This window comes from Equus asinus, chromosome 9, assembly GCF_041296235.1.
Source record: "Equus asinus isolate D_3611 breed Donkey chromosome 9, EquAss-T2T_v2, whole genome shotgun sequence".
Taxonomy (NCBI): domain Eukaryota; kingdom Metazoa; phylum Chordata; class Mammalia; order Perissodactyla; family Equidae; genus Equus; species Equus asinus.
In genome coordinates this window covers 91,287,291-91,305,233 of record NC_091798.1, presented here as the reverse complement: position 1 = coordinate 91,305,233, position 17,943 = coordinate 91,287,291, and the positions used below count along the sequence as shown (strand labels likewise).

The 17,943-nt window shown below is 49.3% G+C and overlaps 1 protein-coding gene across 2 annotated transcripts; it reads left to right on the top strand.

Annotated features, from left to right (window-relative positions):
* Positions 1-1,862: 1,862 nt before the first annotated feature.
* Positions 1,863-16,569, top strand: F2R (coagulation factor II thrombin receptor). 2 transcript variants are annotated; one of them, XM_014830110.3, is made up of 2 exons: positions 1,863-2,113; positions 13,170-16,569. In XM_014830110.3, exons 1-2 carry the CDS (start codon positions 2,026-2,028, stop codon positions 14,366-14,368), a joined length of 1,287 nt encoding a protein of 428 aa, XP_014685596.3. In that variant the 5' UTR covers positions 1,863-2,025; the 3' UTR covers positions 14,369-16,569. The 2 variants fall into 2 exon arrangements, with proteins under 2 accessions (XP_014685596.3, XP_070373995.1); XM_070517894.1 differs by lacking the exon at positions 1,863-2,113 and adding an exon at positions 4,630-4,698.
* Positions 16,570-17,943: the final 1,374 nt, after the last annotated feature.

Below are 17,943 nucleotides of genomic sequence, written 5' to 3'. Positions count from 1 at the left end.
GCTCTCAGACATCACCATCCCCTGGAGGCGCTTGTCAAAAATGTAGATTTTGATTTCACAGACCTGCGATGGTGTCTGGGAATCTGCATTTGTGTGTGATAAAAGCTAAACCACTGTTTTTGAAGATACTCAAAAGAGTTTGAAGAATTCTTACTTTTCATTTCATATCCTTGAACTGTTGAGTTTTTTGCCATGTGAATTGATTTCTTTAATATTTTACACTGTATTTCATTGATTCTGAGATGTCCTTTCTTTATGTTTAAACAATCCTGAAATTGAGATGTTTCTCACAGTCAGGTGCATGTCACAGTTTAATTGGCAGCGTTTGTTTCTTGCTTGTGGTACATAAATTAAAATGATGAGTCTTAAAATCAGTGGTGGTTAGGATCGATGAAAAATGGTATAAGTCAATAGCGAGTGGAGAAATATATAATTGTAGTGGTTCACGTCTACTCTTGGATATGTTTTGCTCAGAGAAACGAATGGGGAAAATTTTTAAATAGCGTTACATAGTTGGGTTATTCGGTAATTTATTGAGCAACTTCTATGTACAACAGGCCCTGTGCCCTGAGGATGCTGGAATGCAGGGCAGAACCAGATAGTCTCTGCTGTATTTCCCCCACTGGTTTGTCAGGGCTCTGCTTGGGGAATGCCCCTCTCAAGGCGAAACTCCCTTTTTAAACAGCTGAGAGCTCTGACCAGTGACGTCCACCGCAGTTCATCAGCCGCAGGGGGCCGAACACGCCCGCCCATCTCAGGGCACAAGGAGCTGCGGGCGAACTTTCCCAGAAACGGCCGGTTGAGGGGACCCGTTTCCTTTGTGGTCTCGAAGACGCACCCACCAGATATGCTCTCGAGACAGAACAGGCTGCGAGCTGCTCCCCGGAGCGGCGAGGCGTCCCCCGCCCTGGGACCTGAATTTGGCCAAACTCAAACTCTTGCACTGTTGTCCGCGAGAGGGTGAGGGCCCTAGGAGTCCCCAGGGCCCCTGGGAGTCCCCAGGTCCCCTCGCCCTCTGGGCACCCCTTTCGCGCCCTAGCACAGAGCCAGCCCAGCCGACCGGCCTCGGGCGAAGGCTGCACAGTGGTTCCCACGGGCGCGCGCCGACAGCCGCTGGCGGCGGGGAAAGGGACAGCCGCGCCGCGCGGGGAGGAGAGGGTGCTCTCGGGCGCGGGGTGCTCGTCCCACTTGCGGTCGGCGTGTCCGTGAAATAATGAGTGTCCGACGGACGAAATGTCTAACTTGGCGAAATAAAGAGAAACGAATAAGGAATATCCAGGACTCTGTCCAAAGGCAGGGCCCCTTCTCATCAGGGGCAGCCTTGTCACCACCGTGTGAACTTAATCCACTCTCCCTAAGTTGCAGAGACACAAGTCACTTTCAAACTTTCAGTTAAATCCCCAACTTCCAAACGGGCCGCGGGCTCGCCCGAGGTACGGCGCTGTGCACCGGGGTCACCGAGGTCTCGGTCGGGGCCCGGCGCCCCGGGCGCACCCTGATCAGACGGTCACTGCTACCGTCTGTGCCCCCGGGAGGTAAGGAGACGCCGAGGGAGCCGCCGCCCAGGCCTCGGGGCCCTGTTCCAAGGCCCCGCCAGCCTGAATCTCCGAGAGCTTCGCGGGTCCAAGGCGCCCAGAGGGAAAAACGTCTCGTTCGGCTTCCCCACGCGCAGTGGCCGGCAGCGGGGCGGGCGGCGCACCTCGCGACAGGCGTTGCCAGGTCGCCGAGCCCCTGGGCAGCGGAGCGGCGGGGAGGGGGCGGCGTGGAGGGGCGGGCGGCGAGGCGCACACGCGGCACCGGGGGGCGCCCTTCCCGGCTCGCCCCGCCCAGCCGGAGCCGCCCGCCCCGCGCCCGGCCGAGCGCCGCCAGACGCCGCCACGCCCTGGCCCCGCGGGGAGCGCTCTGCCCGCCCTGCCGACTGGCCCCCCCCCGGGAGGAGGAGGAGAGAGCAGGGCCGCGCCTCCGGCGGCGGGACAGTCTCGGGAGCAGCGCGAGCCACCGCGCCACCGCGCCGAGCCTGGGACAATGGGGCCGCGGCGGCTGCTGCTCGTGGCCGCGGGGCTGAGTCTGTGCGGCCCCCTGCTGTCGGCCCGCACCCGGGGCCGCAGGCCAGGTGAGAGCGCCCCGGTTGGGCTTCGCGCCCTGCCTGCCTCCGGCCCCGCCGCCGGGGGCCCCTGGGATGGGGCGGCGGGAGCAGGAGGGACGCCGCGGGGGGAACTGAACGGGTATAGGTTGCGCCTTCTCCTCGAGGCGGGGCCCTGACCGCACCCTCTGCCTCAGTTTCCTCCAGGAGACAAACAGGCTTTTGGGCTGCGATCCGAGCCTCCCCGGTCGTAGCCAGGTGGGCGTGCACGTCCCGCCCGCCGCCTTCGCGGGCTCGGCCGAGGCCCCTCTGCGCCGGTTTCGGGGGATGCAGCCGGCCAGCCCGGGGCTGCGGGATCCGGAGGGGCAGGGGGCGGGTTTTCCAGGGGAAGCCTGCGTTCCTCGCTGCATTTGTTGCCACTGTGTGGCCTCTTTCTCCCAGGACCACCCCAAAAAGAAGGGGTCTCACGTTGCTCCACCGATCAACGTCCTGGTCTTTTCTATACGAAGTGGAGAACCGCTCCCCGCTGGAGTTTAGTTTTGTTGGAACTGTTTTTCTTGCACATTTTCCAGGCGAGGAGAGTGTGTAGAGAAAAGCTCAGTCCTTTGGCGCGTTTAGTGGAAAATCAGTGCCAGCAGCCCCGGCACGGGCCTTGGGCGCGGGAGTGGCTCGTGGTGCAGGACGGAGGGTGACAGCAGGCCAGCCACGGCGGTTGTTGGCAGGTTTCGTTTGCTCGTGGTCTAGAACCCCGTCTTCCTACTGAGCTGAGGAAGGAGCCCCCTCCCCAGACCCCGGCTCCCGCAGACACTGTCGGATCCCAGCATTTCAGCTTCTGGTCTGGGCCAGGAGGTAGCTCCGCCGGAGTCCATTTACCCGTAATAGTGTACTTGCAAGTCTCTGGCTGCTTGACAAAATAAATGTATTTTCCAACATCTCCCCCCTTAAAAAGCAGGGCAGAGAAGTTGTTTTTAGCCTGTAAAGTTAGAAAGTGAGAAAAAATGTTTTAGTTTCTTGGTAACGATAGTACTTTATAAGCTTCTAGCCACCTTCTTTCTTGCAGAAACAGGTTCTGGCTGGTTATCTTATTATCTGTGAACGACTGTCTACTACATATTGTTTTCACACTGGGAATGGTGTAGATGCATCAAGATTAGGAGGTGATAAAGACACCATTTTCTCTGCTCTCTGTCCTTGCTCAGGGTGAGTTTTGAGGTGATGCTTTTGGGAAAACCGAGAGCCCCAGATAGGGGCCCGACGTTCTGCAGCCGCTAGCCAGCCTGCCCGTGGATAACAGGAGCATTGTCTCTCGGGGTCTGTGGGGAAACATGGAGTCTAGAGCAGATGTTCACCCCCCAGATGTTTGTTGAGACATTCGTGAATTCATTAACCAGTTTACATTCCTGTGTCCAGGCCATTTCAGTGTGATGAGTTGCCTTCATCGAAGAGGGCCAGTGGGGGCCCGCCCAGTGGCACAGCTGTTGAGTGCACACCTTCCCCTTTGGCGGTCCGGGGTTCACAAGTTCTCATCCCAGGTGCGGACATGGCACCGCTTGGCAAGCCATGCTGTGGTGGGTGTCCCACATATAAAGTAAAGGAAGATGGGCACGGATGTTAGCTCAGGGCCAGTCTTTCTCAGCAAAAAGAGGAGGATTGGCGACAGATGTTAGCTCAGGGCTAATCTTCCTCAAAAAAAAAAAAGAAAAGAAAAGATGGCCAGTGACCAAGAGGTGATGTTTATAAATTTTCTAAGAATCTGGAGGATGAAAGGGTTCAAGAATAGCTGATGGTGACATGGCAGAGGGAACTGGGCGGGAGATTCCACGTGCTGCCCTCCTGCCCACAGGCTCAAGCCCGGAGCCTCAGTGTGGAATGAGGTGCCCTTCCCCTTGCAGGATGGGTCCCCAGCCTCTGTCCAGCCTCCCTTATTACAGATGCTCGCCCATTACGTACCCTATCCCCCTACCTGTTCTTCACCCAGCCCTGCTCTCTACTTCCTCCCCCAGGGAGATATGCTTTCTCTGGCTCCTGTCCCCCTGCTACTCCCTCTGGCCTCAATGCCCTCCCCAGCCCCCACATGTTCACGTTTAATTAAAAACAGCTACCTTCTATCAAGAACCTACTACAGTCAACACCCTGCTTAGGTACATTACATTTCCCACCTTATTTATTCCTCGTAACACCCCTTTCAGTAGGTGTCATCCCCATTCTACAGGTCGGGAAACTGAGACCCCGGGTGGTTAAGTCACAGGTCTAGTTAGAAGCACACTCGCTCCACCACCACTGTGGGGAGGAAGCCACCTCTTACAGTAGAGAGGCAACCCAGCACCCATGGAGGCAAAGTCTGTCCCCCCCCACCCCAAGGCCCGGGCCACACGCGGAGGAGCTGTGAACATGGATGCCTGGATGCTCGGCATCTCCTGCCTCCTGCTGTTTACTTTCAAAAACAGACCAGTAAGGCAGGCCATAAATAGTTCCCTGTCTTGAATATGCTAATGAATTGGCCGTTTCTGAGAGACCGTGGTCTTAAGCCCAAACAAAAGGCACCAAACCAGACAGTGATTCTGCTTGAGGCCGACCAGAATCCTCGGAAAGTCAGATTCCTTACGAACCAGCAAGTAATTTTCTACTCCAGTATCTGCCTAATTTCTCTCTCCCTCCCTTCTTCCTTCTCTCGCTCCTTCTCTCATTCGTTCATTCATTCATTCATTCATTCCTTGGTGACTTTGGCTCTATTTTTATAGGACGTATCAAGCCAGTAGGTTCATTCCTAATCTATCCGCTCTTCCTGTGTGTGAGAACGCTTTTTGAGGCATTCTCACCTTTCTCAGGAATATTCTTTTGTGCTCTCTGCTGGTCACCTCTCCGCCCCCTCCCCCCCGTCGCTCTCATTCAGCGTTTCTCAGCCCTTTATGTCTGAGCGGGTCAGTGTGTTGTGAATCCCGAGCTGCAGCTCCCCAGCCACTCTGAATGTGCTCCTCTTCCAGTGCTTCTGGCCCCCCTCTTCCCTGTGCCCTTTCTGCCCCTCCTCCTGCCCCAGTCAGTCCACCTTTGTCCTTGTCACCCTCGTGAGCTGGAACTCAGTGGAGCCCTGAGCTGGAGTTCTGCCGAGACAGTGAAGTCTCCAGGACCCTGGGTTCCTAATCTCCCCGCTGTCCTCATTTTGGACACACGTCCCTCTTTTCCCCTGAAACTCTTCTTTCTTTCTCTCTTTCTTTTTCTTTCTTCCTCCCTCTCGCCCTTCCTTCCTTCCTCCCTCCCTCTCTCCCTTCCTTGCCATAGCATAAAATGAACCATTTTAAAGTCTGGAATTTGGTGGTATTTGGTACTTTTACAGTGTTGTACAACCACCACTTCTGTCTAATTCCAAAACCTTTTCATGGCCCCGAAAGGACACTGTGCCCATCCCGCACTGAGCCCCCGCGTGTCCCTGTGGGCTGGCCTCTTCCCCGTATTTCCTGTGCTTGGAACCGTACGGTGTGTGGCCTTTGTGTCTGGGGAACCCCCTTGACTAGTTTTCCTGAGCGCCTGATCCCACGGAAACGCCCTGGAAGAGTCTTTAGGAACCGCAGCCCTGGTTTATTTCTGACTATGATGCTAGTGTGAGGACTCCGCGATCCAGCATTCAGAATTTCCTGTCTCCTGGAATTTCCTCTGTCTCCTGTTTTGTGGTTTCTTTCCTTCTGCCTTTTGCCCTCTCTTGCTCACGCTAAGACCCTCAGAGAAGCAGCTAGCTCTACAGGCCGACATTGTTGTTCTGGACGTGAGCTGCCACGTCCCGCAAATACAGGCTCCCCTGTTGACCTCTGACCTCGGGATGGTACTGGGAGAAGCCCCCTGACATTCCGCCTCTTTTTCTTCCAGACCAGACCATCCAGGGAAGTTCTGCCAGTTAAAGGGCCATTATAGGCCTTTAGACTTTCTTTACTCGCTTTCAAAAGAACCTGCCTTTTGAAATAACAGGAATAATCTGTAATTTGCACTTGAAAACAAATTTATTTACCTTTAAGTAAGGGCATTATATAATCTATGTGTCTTCTATGTGTCTTCTATGTGCTGTGATGAAGGAGAAGTCAGGTTTATAGTATTGTGGAAGAGTGTTTTTCTTTTTTGCTCACCAACAGTAAGAACTGTAAGAAATACACTTTACATTATGACACAGTAGCTGTGTGTGTGCAACAAGCTTGCACGGACAAGTGGTGTGTATGTATGGATAGGAAGCAAAACTTTTACCCAATGATACTCACCTTTACCACGTGCTGTGCTTTCTGATACTTTCTATTCGATTTTTAAAAGCGCTTGTACACGCTGTGAGTTCACTCCATAAGCATTATCAATAACTGCCGTCATTTGAAAGAGCAGCAGCTGCAGCGACTTGTGCTGCCATAGCCCAGTTGACGGCACTTCCAAGAAGAGTTCGATTTCCAGGAAGTGCCATTTAAGATGGTTTCTATTGGCTCCAGAAACTGATTTGAGTTGAGGTGTACAGTCTGCAGAAGGACTGGGGCGGGGTTGGGGACAGCTGGGTCCCAGGAGGAAGTGGTGACTGTTAACCTCTTTACTGTGCCTTTGTTTTCATCTTAGCTCCCCGTCTTGGAGAGTAGAGAGCAGCATTCCCAGGCAGAGCTGAAGGCGTGTATCTTTTGGTGGGAAGCGGCCGTGCAGGCCGGGGACAGCCTGGGAATCTGAGTAATTCCCAGAGAAGCCTGTTGGTGTCCTAACCCCACGTGCCAGGCCCTGGCCGCCAGGAGGCTCCAGGCAGGGGCCCCTACACTTCCCTCTTGTTGTCTTGTTCCCGCTGTGGCATGGCGGGCACCCACATTGAGATTCTCTGGCTGTCTTTACTCCGCTAGCCTCACCCTTCCCACTTCTACCTCGGTTGGCTTCCAGCTGAGTCCCTGCACCAGCATGCGGAGGGAGAGGAGGCGAGGCCGCCTCCAGTGCTGGCCACCTTTTCGTAACCCTCCAGTCAGTGTGTGCCTGGTTTCCCTCTAATTCTGGTTTTTCCACAGCAGAGGTTTCTGTTCACCTAATGCCCTTGCCTCTGCCCCCTCTCAAACAATATCTGAAAGACTTGCTTTTCTGTTTTGTCCTTGAATGTCTCTCTGCTACCTCTCTCCTTCCTTTGGGGGCTGGGGTGTTGGCATCTGGTTGGTGTGTGGCCACAGTCAGCGGCACTTCTGAATTCCCCAGCCACAGCTGTGAACATCGTCAACTTGAGGTACCCATTCTCAGGGCCCCGCACTGCCTGCTCTAGTTCAAAGGATGGGCAGATTCATTTGTTTGGTGAAATGCTTAGAGGAAAAGAATAGTACTCTTGTAGGAGTAAGTCATGGATTTCCAGTTTTTTAAAGAGGTTAGTATATTAGTTTAAAGGGTATGAGATTTGGAGCCAGGCAGATGGAGGTTCAAATCCTGGCTCTTCCGCTTGTTAGCTGTGTGGCTTTGGATTAGTTACTTTACCTCTCTGTGCCTCCACATGTTGTCCATAAAATGGGGGTTGTAATGCTCATCTCATAGAAACTTTAGAGTGACATGAGGTAAAACATCCAGCACGTAGTAGGACCTCATGAAATGTTAAGTGTTTTCATACAGCAGTTCCTCCATGTTCCAGAAAGGCCTTTGAAGAGTTGGTATCACATGAATTCTCTAAGTGTGAACCTATGTTCACACAAACGTTCAAGAACTTTTTCTCCTCCGAAACCAAGTCCGAAGAAAATAAAAGCAAAAACCTTTGTCCTTAGTTTCTAGTGGCAAGTAAATATGCATAAATATTTTTTCTTTTTTTCCTTTTATTATGAAAATTTTCAAACATATCCAAAAGTGAACAGTATCATTATCTCCCATATCTTGTTTTATCTGTACCCTCACTTTCCTCCTCCCCTAACTGGACAATTTTAAAGCAAATCCCAGACATTATATCATGTCATCCATAAATGCATCAGTATATATCCTTAGAGATAAGGACTTTTTTTTTCACATAGCACAATACTGCTATAACACCTAAACAGACGAACAGCAGTGTCCCATATCATGGACTGTTCAGTCCGTGTCCAGATCTCACTGTCTCAGAAATGCCTTCTTACAGCTGATTTATTGGAATCGGGATCAGACAAGGCCCCCCTTGCATTTGGTAGGTATGTCTCTTAAACCTCTTCTAATCTGTCTCTGTTTCCCCTCTTCTCCTTTTTTATGGCCGTTTATTTGTTAAAGAAACTGGGTCTTTTGTCTTACAGACTTCCCTCCGTGCTGGACTGGCCAGCTGCGTCTTTAGGGTTGTCCCACACGCCCAGCTGTCCTCCGTGTTTCCTGCCGTGCGGTCGGGACAGCTGGAGGCTTGCTTGGATTCGGGTTCGGCTGTGTGCAGGACGACATCAGCTGTGGTGCTGGGCGCCCCTGTTACGTCACCTCAAGACTGTCTCTCTTTTTGAGATCTGAGGATTACTCAGTGGATCCAGGTGTTGTCAGCTCGATCCAGCTGTTGTGAAGTTCCCCTTTAACCTTTCACCTAACAGTTTTTGCAACCACTGATGATCATTGAACCAAATCCATTATTTCACTCAAAGCTTCAAAATGATACTTTTCTAAATCTGCTGTTATTCCCAAGTTTATAGCTGGAATTATTTTATAAGGAACTCTCCCTCGTTGACTCTTTCATTTCCCTGAAATATCATTCATATAGAAAAGGCAGGATAAATGCTTGAATCTTGTCTTTATTTACCGGTTTTCAGACTGAGATTTCCTCCAAAGGTGACCAAAAAGGTTTTATTTTCCTTTGAGCATCATTATGAATTCGTGGATCTTAACATTTATGATGTTTCGAGTGTTTCAATTCATTTCCATCATTAGTCTTTTGGTGATCAGTTGTCCTCCCTTGGCCAGTGTCCTCCCCTTCTGACTGACAGCAGAGTCTTTCTGAGCTGACCCTCATATTCTTTGAAGATGTTCAAGGCTCATCTTGTGTATTTCCTACCCCAGATCTGGAACCAGCCATTTCTTTGAGGAGGACTGGTTCTTTTCATTGGAAAATGGTGTGTGTTTGCCCTTGAGGCAGTAAAACATTCCAGTAATGCCACTGCATTCCTCTTGATGGGGTTAGTATGTTTCTGTTGTTTTTCCATCATCCTCTTCTTTATTTCTCTTGAGCCTGTAGTGTTGGTTCACTCATGGAGAAGTGCAGGCTGCAACTCTCCTGCTCCGTGTGGGAATGTGGGCAAGGTCCTGGAGCTTCTGCTTCGTTAATTCCAAGGAGTCTGAGCCCCATAGGGCAGAGGTCTGAGTCGTAACTGAGGCTGGAGAGTCCTGGGAGGCTGGCATGGTGCAACTCCCAGGATCGCATGGACTTTGGAAGAGCATCCAGTCACCACTCTGCTTCCAGGCCAGATCTCGTCAAAGTCAGAAAAAGCATTGCCTGACTTACTAATTTTAAAAAATCTCCAGAGTTATAGAGAGTCCATAGTTAAGCTATTGAGCAATATGCTCTATTCAGTAACAGAACCACTCTGGAGCCGTTTAGAAAAAACTAAATGAAGGAAAACTTAGCAAGAAGTCTGAGAACTGACTTTAGCACCTGAGCTGCTTTCTTTGGGAAAACCATAGTTTTCATAGTCATGTTCCAATGGGTATAATGTTTCTGTCCTCCACACCACACTGCCCACGAAGGCCTAGCCGGGCAAGAAATTTTTGAAAACAAATACTTATTGCCAAACTACTAAATACAGGGTAAAGCTAAGGATGGTTTTATTTTCAGAGCAAGTGATAGTACCTAAGAAGCTTCGCTGTGAGTATTCAGTAGCTTTCAAATTGTGTCGTTCCTCTGGGGGGTGTCTTGGTTCACATGTGTGTGAATCCCCTCCATGCAGGACGAAAGTCCTTAATCTGGCCAGCTTTCCCAAACCGGAGGAGCATGGTGTTGTTTTAAGGTTTCGCTAGGTCAACATGTTTAAGGACACTTGTCTTCGTGGTGTTAAAAAGGCAGAGCCCATTCATTCTTTTCTTTCAGCTCCCACACGTTCGTTATGACCTTGACAGTGGCCTCGCATCCCACTGGGGTTGTCGGTCCCAGTGTCAGGCCTCCATGTCACTGGGTCAAGAAGCACACAGAGTAAGTGAGATGCATCACAAAGGGAAGAAAGTGATACTTCTGGAAAAGGCTATGAATCTGACATTTCATTTACAGCTCTGAGTACCCGGGTTATGTACTTACAGGCTGTTCATGTACCTCCTCATAAGGGAAAACTAAACATCGCTAAGTAGGAGGGAAAAGGAGCCTAGATTCCATTTTAATTTAAAATAATTGAGAGTGAGTAAATAATTGAGTCTAAAAGCAAGCTACATTGAAGTGAGAGGGGAAGCATAATAATAATTTCTTACCTTGATGAATTTTTTTAAAGTTTTCAAAGTGAACACGTGTCCTGTTTCACATGGGACGCTGCTAGCTGCCAGATTTGCAGGCCACACAGGTGTTGGAATCCCATTTTAATGATTCTGAGCCTGCGTTCACGGGGGTTAAGTGACTCCTGGCAGAGCCAAGATAAGAATGCAGATCTGTGATTAAAAGCCAATTTAAGGGGCACTGTCCTGGAGATTCAGAAACTGGTGGGAACAGTTTCTTACCCGGTCGTTTATTCTCAGTAATTCCCATGATCGATTTGAACCATTCCCCATGGGGGAGGGGTACAAGGAGGAAAACGACGAAAGCAGGTTAATTGAAGACAGATCAAGCTCCATCAACAAGAGGAACAATCTAGACATATATGTGTTCTCAGAGGCTTGTCCCTGGAGACATTTATCCTCTCCCTGTGACAAATCTGGCCACCCCTTCGCCCTAGGGGACCCACTCATGACCTTGCTGCGGTCCTTTGGCCTCAGCCTTTCACTGTGAGGCCCTGTTCTGCCGTCTCAGTCGGTACCGCTCTAGCTTTGCTGTTCATTTTGGAAATAAATGCCAACTTCTTGTGCTTCATTTTCTAGTTCTACAATTTCCATTGGTTGGTTTCTTTGCTGATTTTTTTTTTCATCCATTTCAATGAAATATTTTCCTTTCCTTCATTGAGTATAGTTGCTGTAACACATCCTTTAAAATCCTTATCCCCTAATTCCAACATCTGGGTCATCTTGGGATTGGTTTCCATTGATTTTTTTTTTTCTTGAGACTGAGTCACACTTTCCTGATGATTCTTTTTATAGTAAATGATTTTGGATTATATCCTGGACGTTGTCACTGATTAAAAAAACTCAAGATTTTGTTTTATTTCTCCAAAGAATGGTGGTGTTTTTGCTTCAGCAGGCAGTTAATTTGGTTGGGCTCGAACTGCAAACTCTCCCTCTTGAGCTGAGAGCTCAAATGCTGCTTCCGCTTCGGCTCCTTTATCTTGAGCAGCGCTGCTTAGCGTCCTCCCTACACATGCCATGCGGGTTCAAGAGTCAGCCAGGGCCTGGGGCAGAGCTCCCAGGGGACTGTAGGGCCCCCTCTCTCTGACTTTTTCCTTTTTAGGATTATCTCCTCACTTGCCAATGACCATGGTTGCCCTGAACTCTGTCCTGTGGTTCTTCAGGCCAGAAAGACTGTGGATTTTCTATCTGAGTTTTAACCATCCTTTGTGGCACTGACTTGGGCCTTCTCTCAAGCTAAAAGCCACTGAAAACAAGAAACTCACCAGGTGCCATCCTTTCTTTCCAGATTCATCCCTCCCCTCCCCAACACCGCCTTGTGAACCTAAATGCCCTCGGGTCATTGATTTAGGGAAGGAAGGGGGTCCAGAGTTTGTCATTTTTATCTAAGGGATGGTTGAGTCTGGTAGGACCTTACAGAGCCACGCCAGAAAAGAACTCTCTGTTTTATTGCATTTATGCTTCTCTGTATAAGTTTTTGTTTGCAGGAGTGTTCCACTACTGAGAAATGAAACCAAAAGTTTGAAAATCCACTGTACTTATCCAATTTCCAGCCAGTTTTTGAATCCTCTAGCATCACTTCTGAGTGGCCTGCGTGTCTAACCTTCACTGTGAACACTCCCGGGGTGGAGACCTGGCCCCTTTTCCTCTGTGGTTTCTCTCCATACCCTTCAGCTTCCCAAGGCGCAACAGAGGCTCTTTGTCCAAGCCTCCTCAATGGCAGAATTTTGGCAAACCTCCTTGGAAGGAAAAGCTGGTTGAATTCCAGTGGCTAAGTGTTGCGTTCCTTTGATGAACATTTCAAACGGGTGTTTGTACTGGAAGAGGGTGGTAAAGGGAGAAAGTCTGCAACTGAGCCTTTGCTTTGACTTCTGGATGATACTCAAAAGAGCTGGTTGGCGTGGCGCCAGCCTCGGTGCACGCAGCACTCTGCAACTGAGCTGAGAAGGCCATCAGCCTAGATCATCTGCTGCTCCACTGACCTGCAGAGAAAGGAGACAGGAAGATGACTGAGGTGGTAGGGCCTTGTGGGTGTATTAGAATATAAGCCGAGCGATGGTGGTTTAGACCCAAATACAGTGAGAGATTTGGGACATTCTGCTGTGTAAACTGACTAAAGATAGTAGAAGAAAACTACTGTCACATTGGTCATGGTTGTGGAAAGGGGAGCCCTCGGCCCCACTCTGAATTTGCCACTAGCTCCATCGCTTGAAGAAGTCCCCTCAACGTTCTCTGGATTTTTCTGTTGGCGGGGATGGGTTCTCGGGGGGACCGCAAACTAAATGGAGAAATGTCCACACGAAGGCAGGTGGAGGAAAGAGAAGTCCTGTCTATAGCCTGGGAGGGGCTTGTTTCTATAGACGGTGGCTAGGAGAGAGAAGAAATCTCTGCTTTTTTCCTTCGTGTCAGGTACTCAGCCTTTCCCAACGTCTGCAGGCTGGGTCTCTGCGAGTGTGTCGTTGGCCTCTATCTCTCTGAGGAGCAGGGTTTTAAAGGTTCGCTTGTGTCAGAACGTTGCACGCGGTTTTCAATTAGCCAGTCCCCTGCTAAGGTCGGAACCCGTTCACGCGCCACCTGCGCTCTGCCCCCCGCCCCGCTCTCCTAGTAAGAGAACAAAATCAGAAGTACCAGGTACTCTCTGCCTGTCTCTTTTGCCTTTTTAATTCATTCTCTTTTTTTAAATTTTATTTTTCAGGGTCAAAAGCAACAAATGATACTGTGGATCCCCGGTCGTTTATTCTCAGTAATTCCCACGATCAATTTGAACCATTCCCCATGGGGGAGGGGTACGAGGAGGAGAACAAAAGCATGTTAACTGAAGACACATCAAGCTCCATCAACAGGAGCAGTCCGCTTCGAAAGCCGCCTGGGGAGCCCATCTCCAAAGAGGCCTTAGGGTATCTGACCAGCACCTGGTTGACTCTCTTCATCCCCTCTGTCTACACGGGTGTGTTCGTGATAAGCCTGCCTCTCAACATCATGGCCATTGTGTTGTTCATCTTGAAAATGAAGATCAAGAAGCCTGCCATGGTGTACATGTTACACCTGGCCATGGCAGACGTGTTCTTTGTGTCTGTGCTCCCCTTTAAGATCAGCTATTACTTTTCCGGAAGTGATTGGAAATTTGGGTCTGAAATGTGTCGCTTCGTCACTGCGGCATTTTACTGTAACATGTATGCCTCCATCATGCTCATGACAGTCATAAGCATTGACCGGTTTCTGGCTGTGGTGTACCCTATCCGGTCCCTCTCCTGGCGCACGCTGGGGAGGGCGTCCTTCACGTGCCTGGCCATCTGGGCTCTGGCCATCGCGGGGGTGGTGCCTCTTCTCCTCCAGGAGCAGACCACCCGGGTGCCGGGGCTCAACATAACCACTTGTCATGACGTGCTCAACAAGACGCTGCTGGAAGGTTACTATGCCTATTACTTCTCAGCCTTCTCTGCCGTCTTCTTTTTTGTGCCGTTGATCATTTCCACAGTCTGTTACGTGTCTATCATTCGATGTCTTAGCTCTTCCGCAGTTGCCAACCAGAGCAAGAAGTCCCGGGCTTTGTTCTTATCGGCTGCTGTTTTCTGCATCTTCATCGTTTGCTTCGGACCCACAAACGTCCTCCTGATTCTGCACTATTCGTTCCTGTTTCCGATTTCCACAACAGAGGCTGCCTACTTTGCTTACCTCCTCTGTGTCTGTGTCAGCAGCATAAGCTGTTGCATTGACCCCTTGATCTACTATTACGCTTCCTCCGAGTGCCAGCGGCACCTCTACAGCATCTTCTGCTGCAAAGAAAGTCCCGACCCCAGCAGTTCTAACAGCAGCGGTCAGCTCATGGCGAGTAAAATGGATACGTGCTCTAGTAACCTGAGCAACAGCATATACAAAAAGCTGTTAGCTTAGGAAAAGGGACTGCCAGTGAGTTAAAAAGAAAAGGTTAAAAAAAAACCTACATAACCTGAGGATTCTACTAGTCCTTGCCAAAACAGTATTTACTTCACCGTCAAAAACAGGAAATGTATGATTTGCATGCCTCCTTCTTAGGAGAGCCATTAAGCATATTTATTTGTTCATTACAGGAAAAGATAATGGGAATAGAAAACGACATTGTTCCCAGGGAGTGTTGCCAATGCTGCAGTAGTAACTGGATGTCACTTTTTGATGTATGTACATTCATGTACATACACCCACTTGTGTCACCTGCAGTGCAGTATAGATGAGGCACTTTGAACCCCTCCTTTTTTTCCCCCCCAGAGATTATGGAAATAAACTCTGATTCTCTGATTTCATAGGCAAAGTTTAGGTTGGTGCAGTTCAGGCCTCAACACCTGGAGCTGTCCATCAGTAGTGAGCGATTCTCTAGTTTGGACTTACCCAGCTTTTGCAAATAAGTGTATCTTGAAATTGTTCAGCAGCAATGTTTAAGTTATTGAGGGATAAGACAGTATTTGTGTGTAGAAAAAGTTCTACTGTTTTTCATTCTAAACATATCAAAGTTTGAATTCCTTAAATTGCGAAAACAGATGATATGGGTAGCATTTTGGATGTTTTACATGCTGAATACGTAAACCAAGAAGGAGCATAGGTTCCACCAGTGATGTTAGGCCGGGCTTCACAATTCCCTGCCCCGGGATGGAGGCCTCGCCGCAGTAGACGCAGGGCGGGGCCGCTGCAGACAGGCGTGGCCAGAAGCCCGTTGGCTGAGCCGCCGGAGAGCAGAGGCGCTGGACCCCTGTGTTTGCTCTCTCCTCCTAGGGTTCTCTCAGGGGCAGGCTCGGAGCTGATCCCATTTGGGAGGAACCGGCGGAGCAGGCCGCGCTGTCCCTGGACAGAATGAATATAAAAGACCTCTCTGTGGATTTCGAGAACAGAAAAAGAAGGCGCATGCCCTTCTAGCGGTACCCTGCCAGGACCACTCTCGGATGGAAACACCCGTGAGCCAGCGTCAGCACCCAGGTGTGCTCTGGGCGTAGAGAGCTGAGTAAGACTGAGACCGGCCCTCAAGAAGAACAGCGTAGACGACACGTAGAGTGTGACGTGTGTAATAAATGTGTCATTACATAAAGAAGTGTTTTTAGCCAGTTGTCACCAAGCAAGTCTCACCCAAGCAGGGCCTGTCCTTTGAAGAACTTTGAACATTTACGTTACTGCTTCCTGTGGTTATAACTTGAGCAGAAAACATAATGGAATACAGGAAGCGCATTTTTTAAAGTCAGTCCTTCAGTTTACAGGAATTGGACACTATTTATAAGTGTTTTCAAGAAATTACTCAAATCAGGTCTTTTTAAAAGAATCAGTTATGTCAGTCTGATTAGAAATGACAGAAGAAAACAAAACTGACTTTGTAATCTAGGAAACTTATCCTGTATTTTCCACTCACTTGTATTAAGAGTTAATGAGGGGCCTGCCTGGTGGTGCAGCAGTAAAGTTCACGCATTCCTTTTTGGCAGCCTGGGATTCGCAGGTTCGGATCCCAAGTACGGACCTGTGCACTGCTTGGCAAGCCATGCTGTGGCGGGTGTCCCACATATAAAGTAGAGGAAGATGGGCACAGATGTTAGCTCAGGGCCAGTCTTCCTCAGCAAAAAGAGGAGGATTGGCAGCAGATGTTAGTTCAGGGCTAATCTTCCTCAAAAAAAAAATGTCAATGAGCTAATTTAATGCCATGATGAGTAACAAGTACAGAAAACCCTCATGGATTTGACAAAATAATTTGACGATTAGGTTGAAGTGTATCTTTTTTCCTTATGACAAAATGTTGGCATTTTAAACAAACAAGAAAAGTGGAAAGTTGCAAGGCAAATGCTTACCTATTTAAAAGCAAATTTCCAAATGCCACAGAATAATTTACAGAATAGTATGTATTATAAGTAGAAGCTAGCATTGATTTTTATTAATTTAGTTATTCTATTCATTTTCTCCAGCTGAGTGATTTAGTCGTTGTTCATTGAGTCTGCAGGTATGAAAATGCCTCTGACGTAATATGGCTGTCGCTAGCACATCATCAGTCTGTACTTAGAGAATATTATGTCACTGTTTTTATGTTCTCTGTTTTTAAAAAATGTATGTAACCTGTATTAATAAACATGAACATTTGCTTGGTATCTGGAATAAATTTTGACTGTGTCTTTTGGGCCCTGGCCACAAGGCCCGTCTCAGGGTTTAGCTGAAGAGTGTTTAATGAAGAGGTGATTTGCAGAGGTGTGGCCTGGCCTGAGGTAACCAGCAGGGGAGGGTAAGGCCCCCAGGGACTAGCAATTAGGGGAAGCTGTCACACCCCAGCCCAAGGGGTAGAGGAGAGAACACCCCGACCTGCCCAGCCCTTAGCACGCCCCCAACGTCTTGCTGGGGCCTCCCGTTGCTCCTGAGCATGACCCCAGCCCAGAGGTCAGGGGAGCCTGGGGGGACGTGGCCCATAAAGGTGAGCTTCTTGGGGCCTGGAGAGTGGATCTGGACGAAGAACAAATGGAGGAGAAAAAAAAACACAATTTCTACCAAAGGCATTGAGTGATTAGCTTTCTGTGTCTTTTTTTTTAATCCCTTCTTAGGGAAATTTGAGGTTACGTCACGGAGAATATGTTCGCATTCCTGGGTTGTAGGCACCGTGGGGAGAGTCTGCAGTTCCTTCCTAGTGAAGAGAGGACAAACTAAATGTCTGAGCCCCGAGGATGTGTGGCAACTTGAAGGAGGGCTGCCCTCCAGGGATGGTCCTTTGCAAGTGACACTCCCTGGGGCGGAGGGCAAGAAACAGAATTAAAAGCGAAATGGGCCGGCCCGGTGACCGAGTTCTCGCGCTCCACTTCAGCAGCCCAGGGTTTCACCGGTTCGGGTCCTGGGCGAGGACATGGCACTGCTTGTCAGGCCACATTGAGGAGGCGTCCCACATGCCACAACTAGAAGGACCACAACTAAAATATACAACTATGTACCAGGGGGCTTTGGGGAGAAAAAGCAGGAAAAAAAAAGAAGATTGGCAACAGTTGTTAGCTCAGGTGCCAATCTTTAAAAAAAAAAAAAAACACCCGAATCTTCTTAACACAAAAAAGTTTGTTTTTTCCACCTAGTCAAAAATAGGATTTTTAAGGAAATGGAATACTTGGCTGTTGAATATGCACACGGAAAATTTTAGGTTATGCTTCTGAATTTAAGAAATTTTTTAAAATGTCCTGTCCTTCAGGAAGTCTTGAGCTCTGGGAGCAAGTGGAAAAAGTTAAGCAGCGTTCGTGACCAAGCGTTCTATGCTTCTGAGGCCTAGACCTGCCATCAGTAGCTTATCTTCTCCCAGGTGCCATCGTGAAAACCCAGGGGAGACACAGTCACCAACAGCAGTTTCCCGGCAGGATTGGCACCAATGTGTGGCTGTTCCTTTCAATTGATAGACCAAATGTGCAGGGAGAGGACTTGACCACAGGGTAAAGTGAGCTGTTCCATGACGGGGGTGCCGTTAAGCTGTAATCGCATCAGAAAGGAGAAATGCT

What these genes read in the sequence shown, in the direction of transcription:
- F2R (XM_014830110.3), top strand. Translation starts at nt 2,026, where the DNA reads ATGGGGCCGCGGCGGCTGCTGCTCGTGGCCGCGGGGCTGAGTCTGTGC. An exon ending in CACCCGGGGCCGCAGGCCAG is followed by an intron (nt 2,114 to 13,169) that starts GTGAGAGCGCCC and finishes TTTATTTTTCAG; the next exon opens with GGTCAAAAGCAACAAATGAT.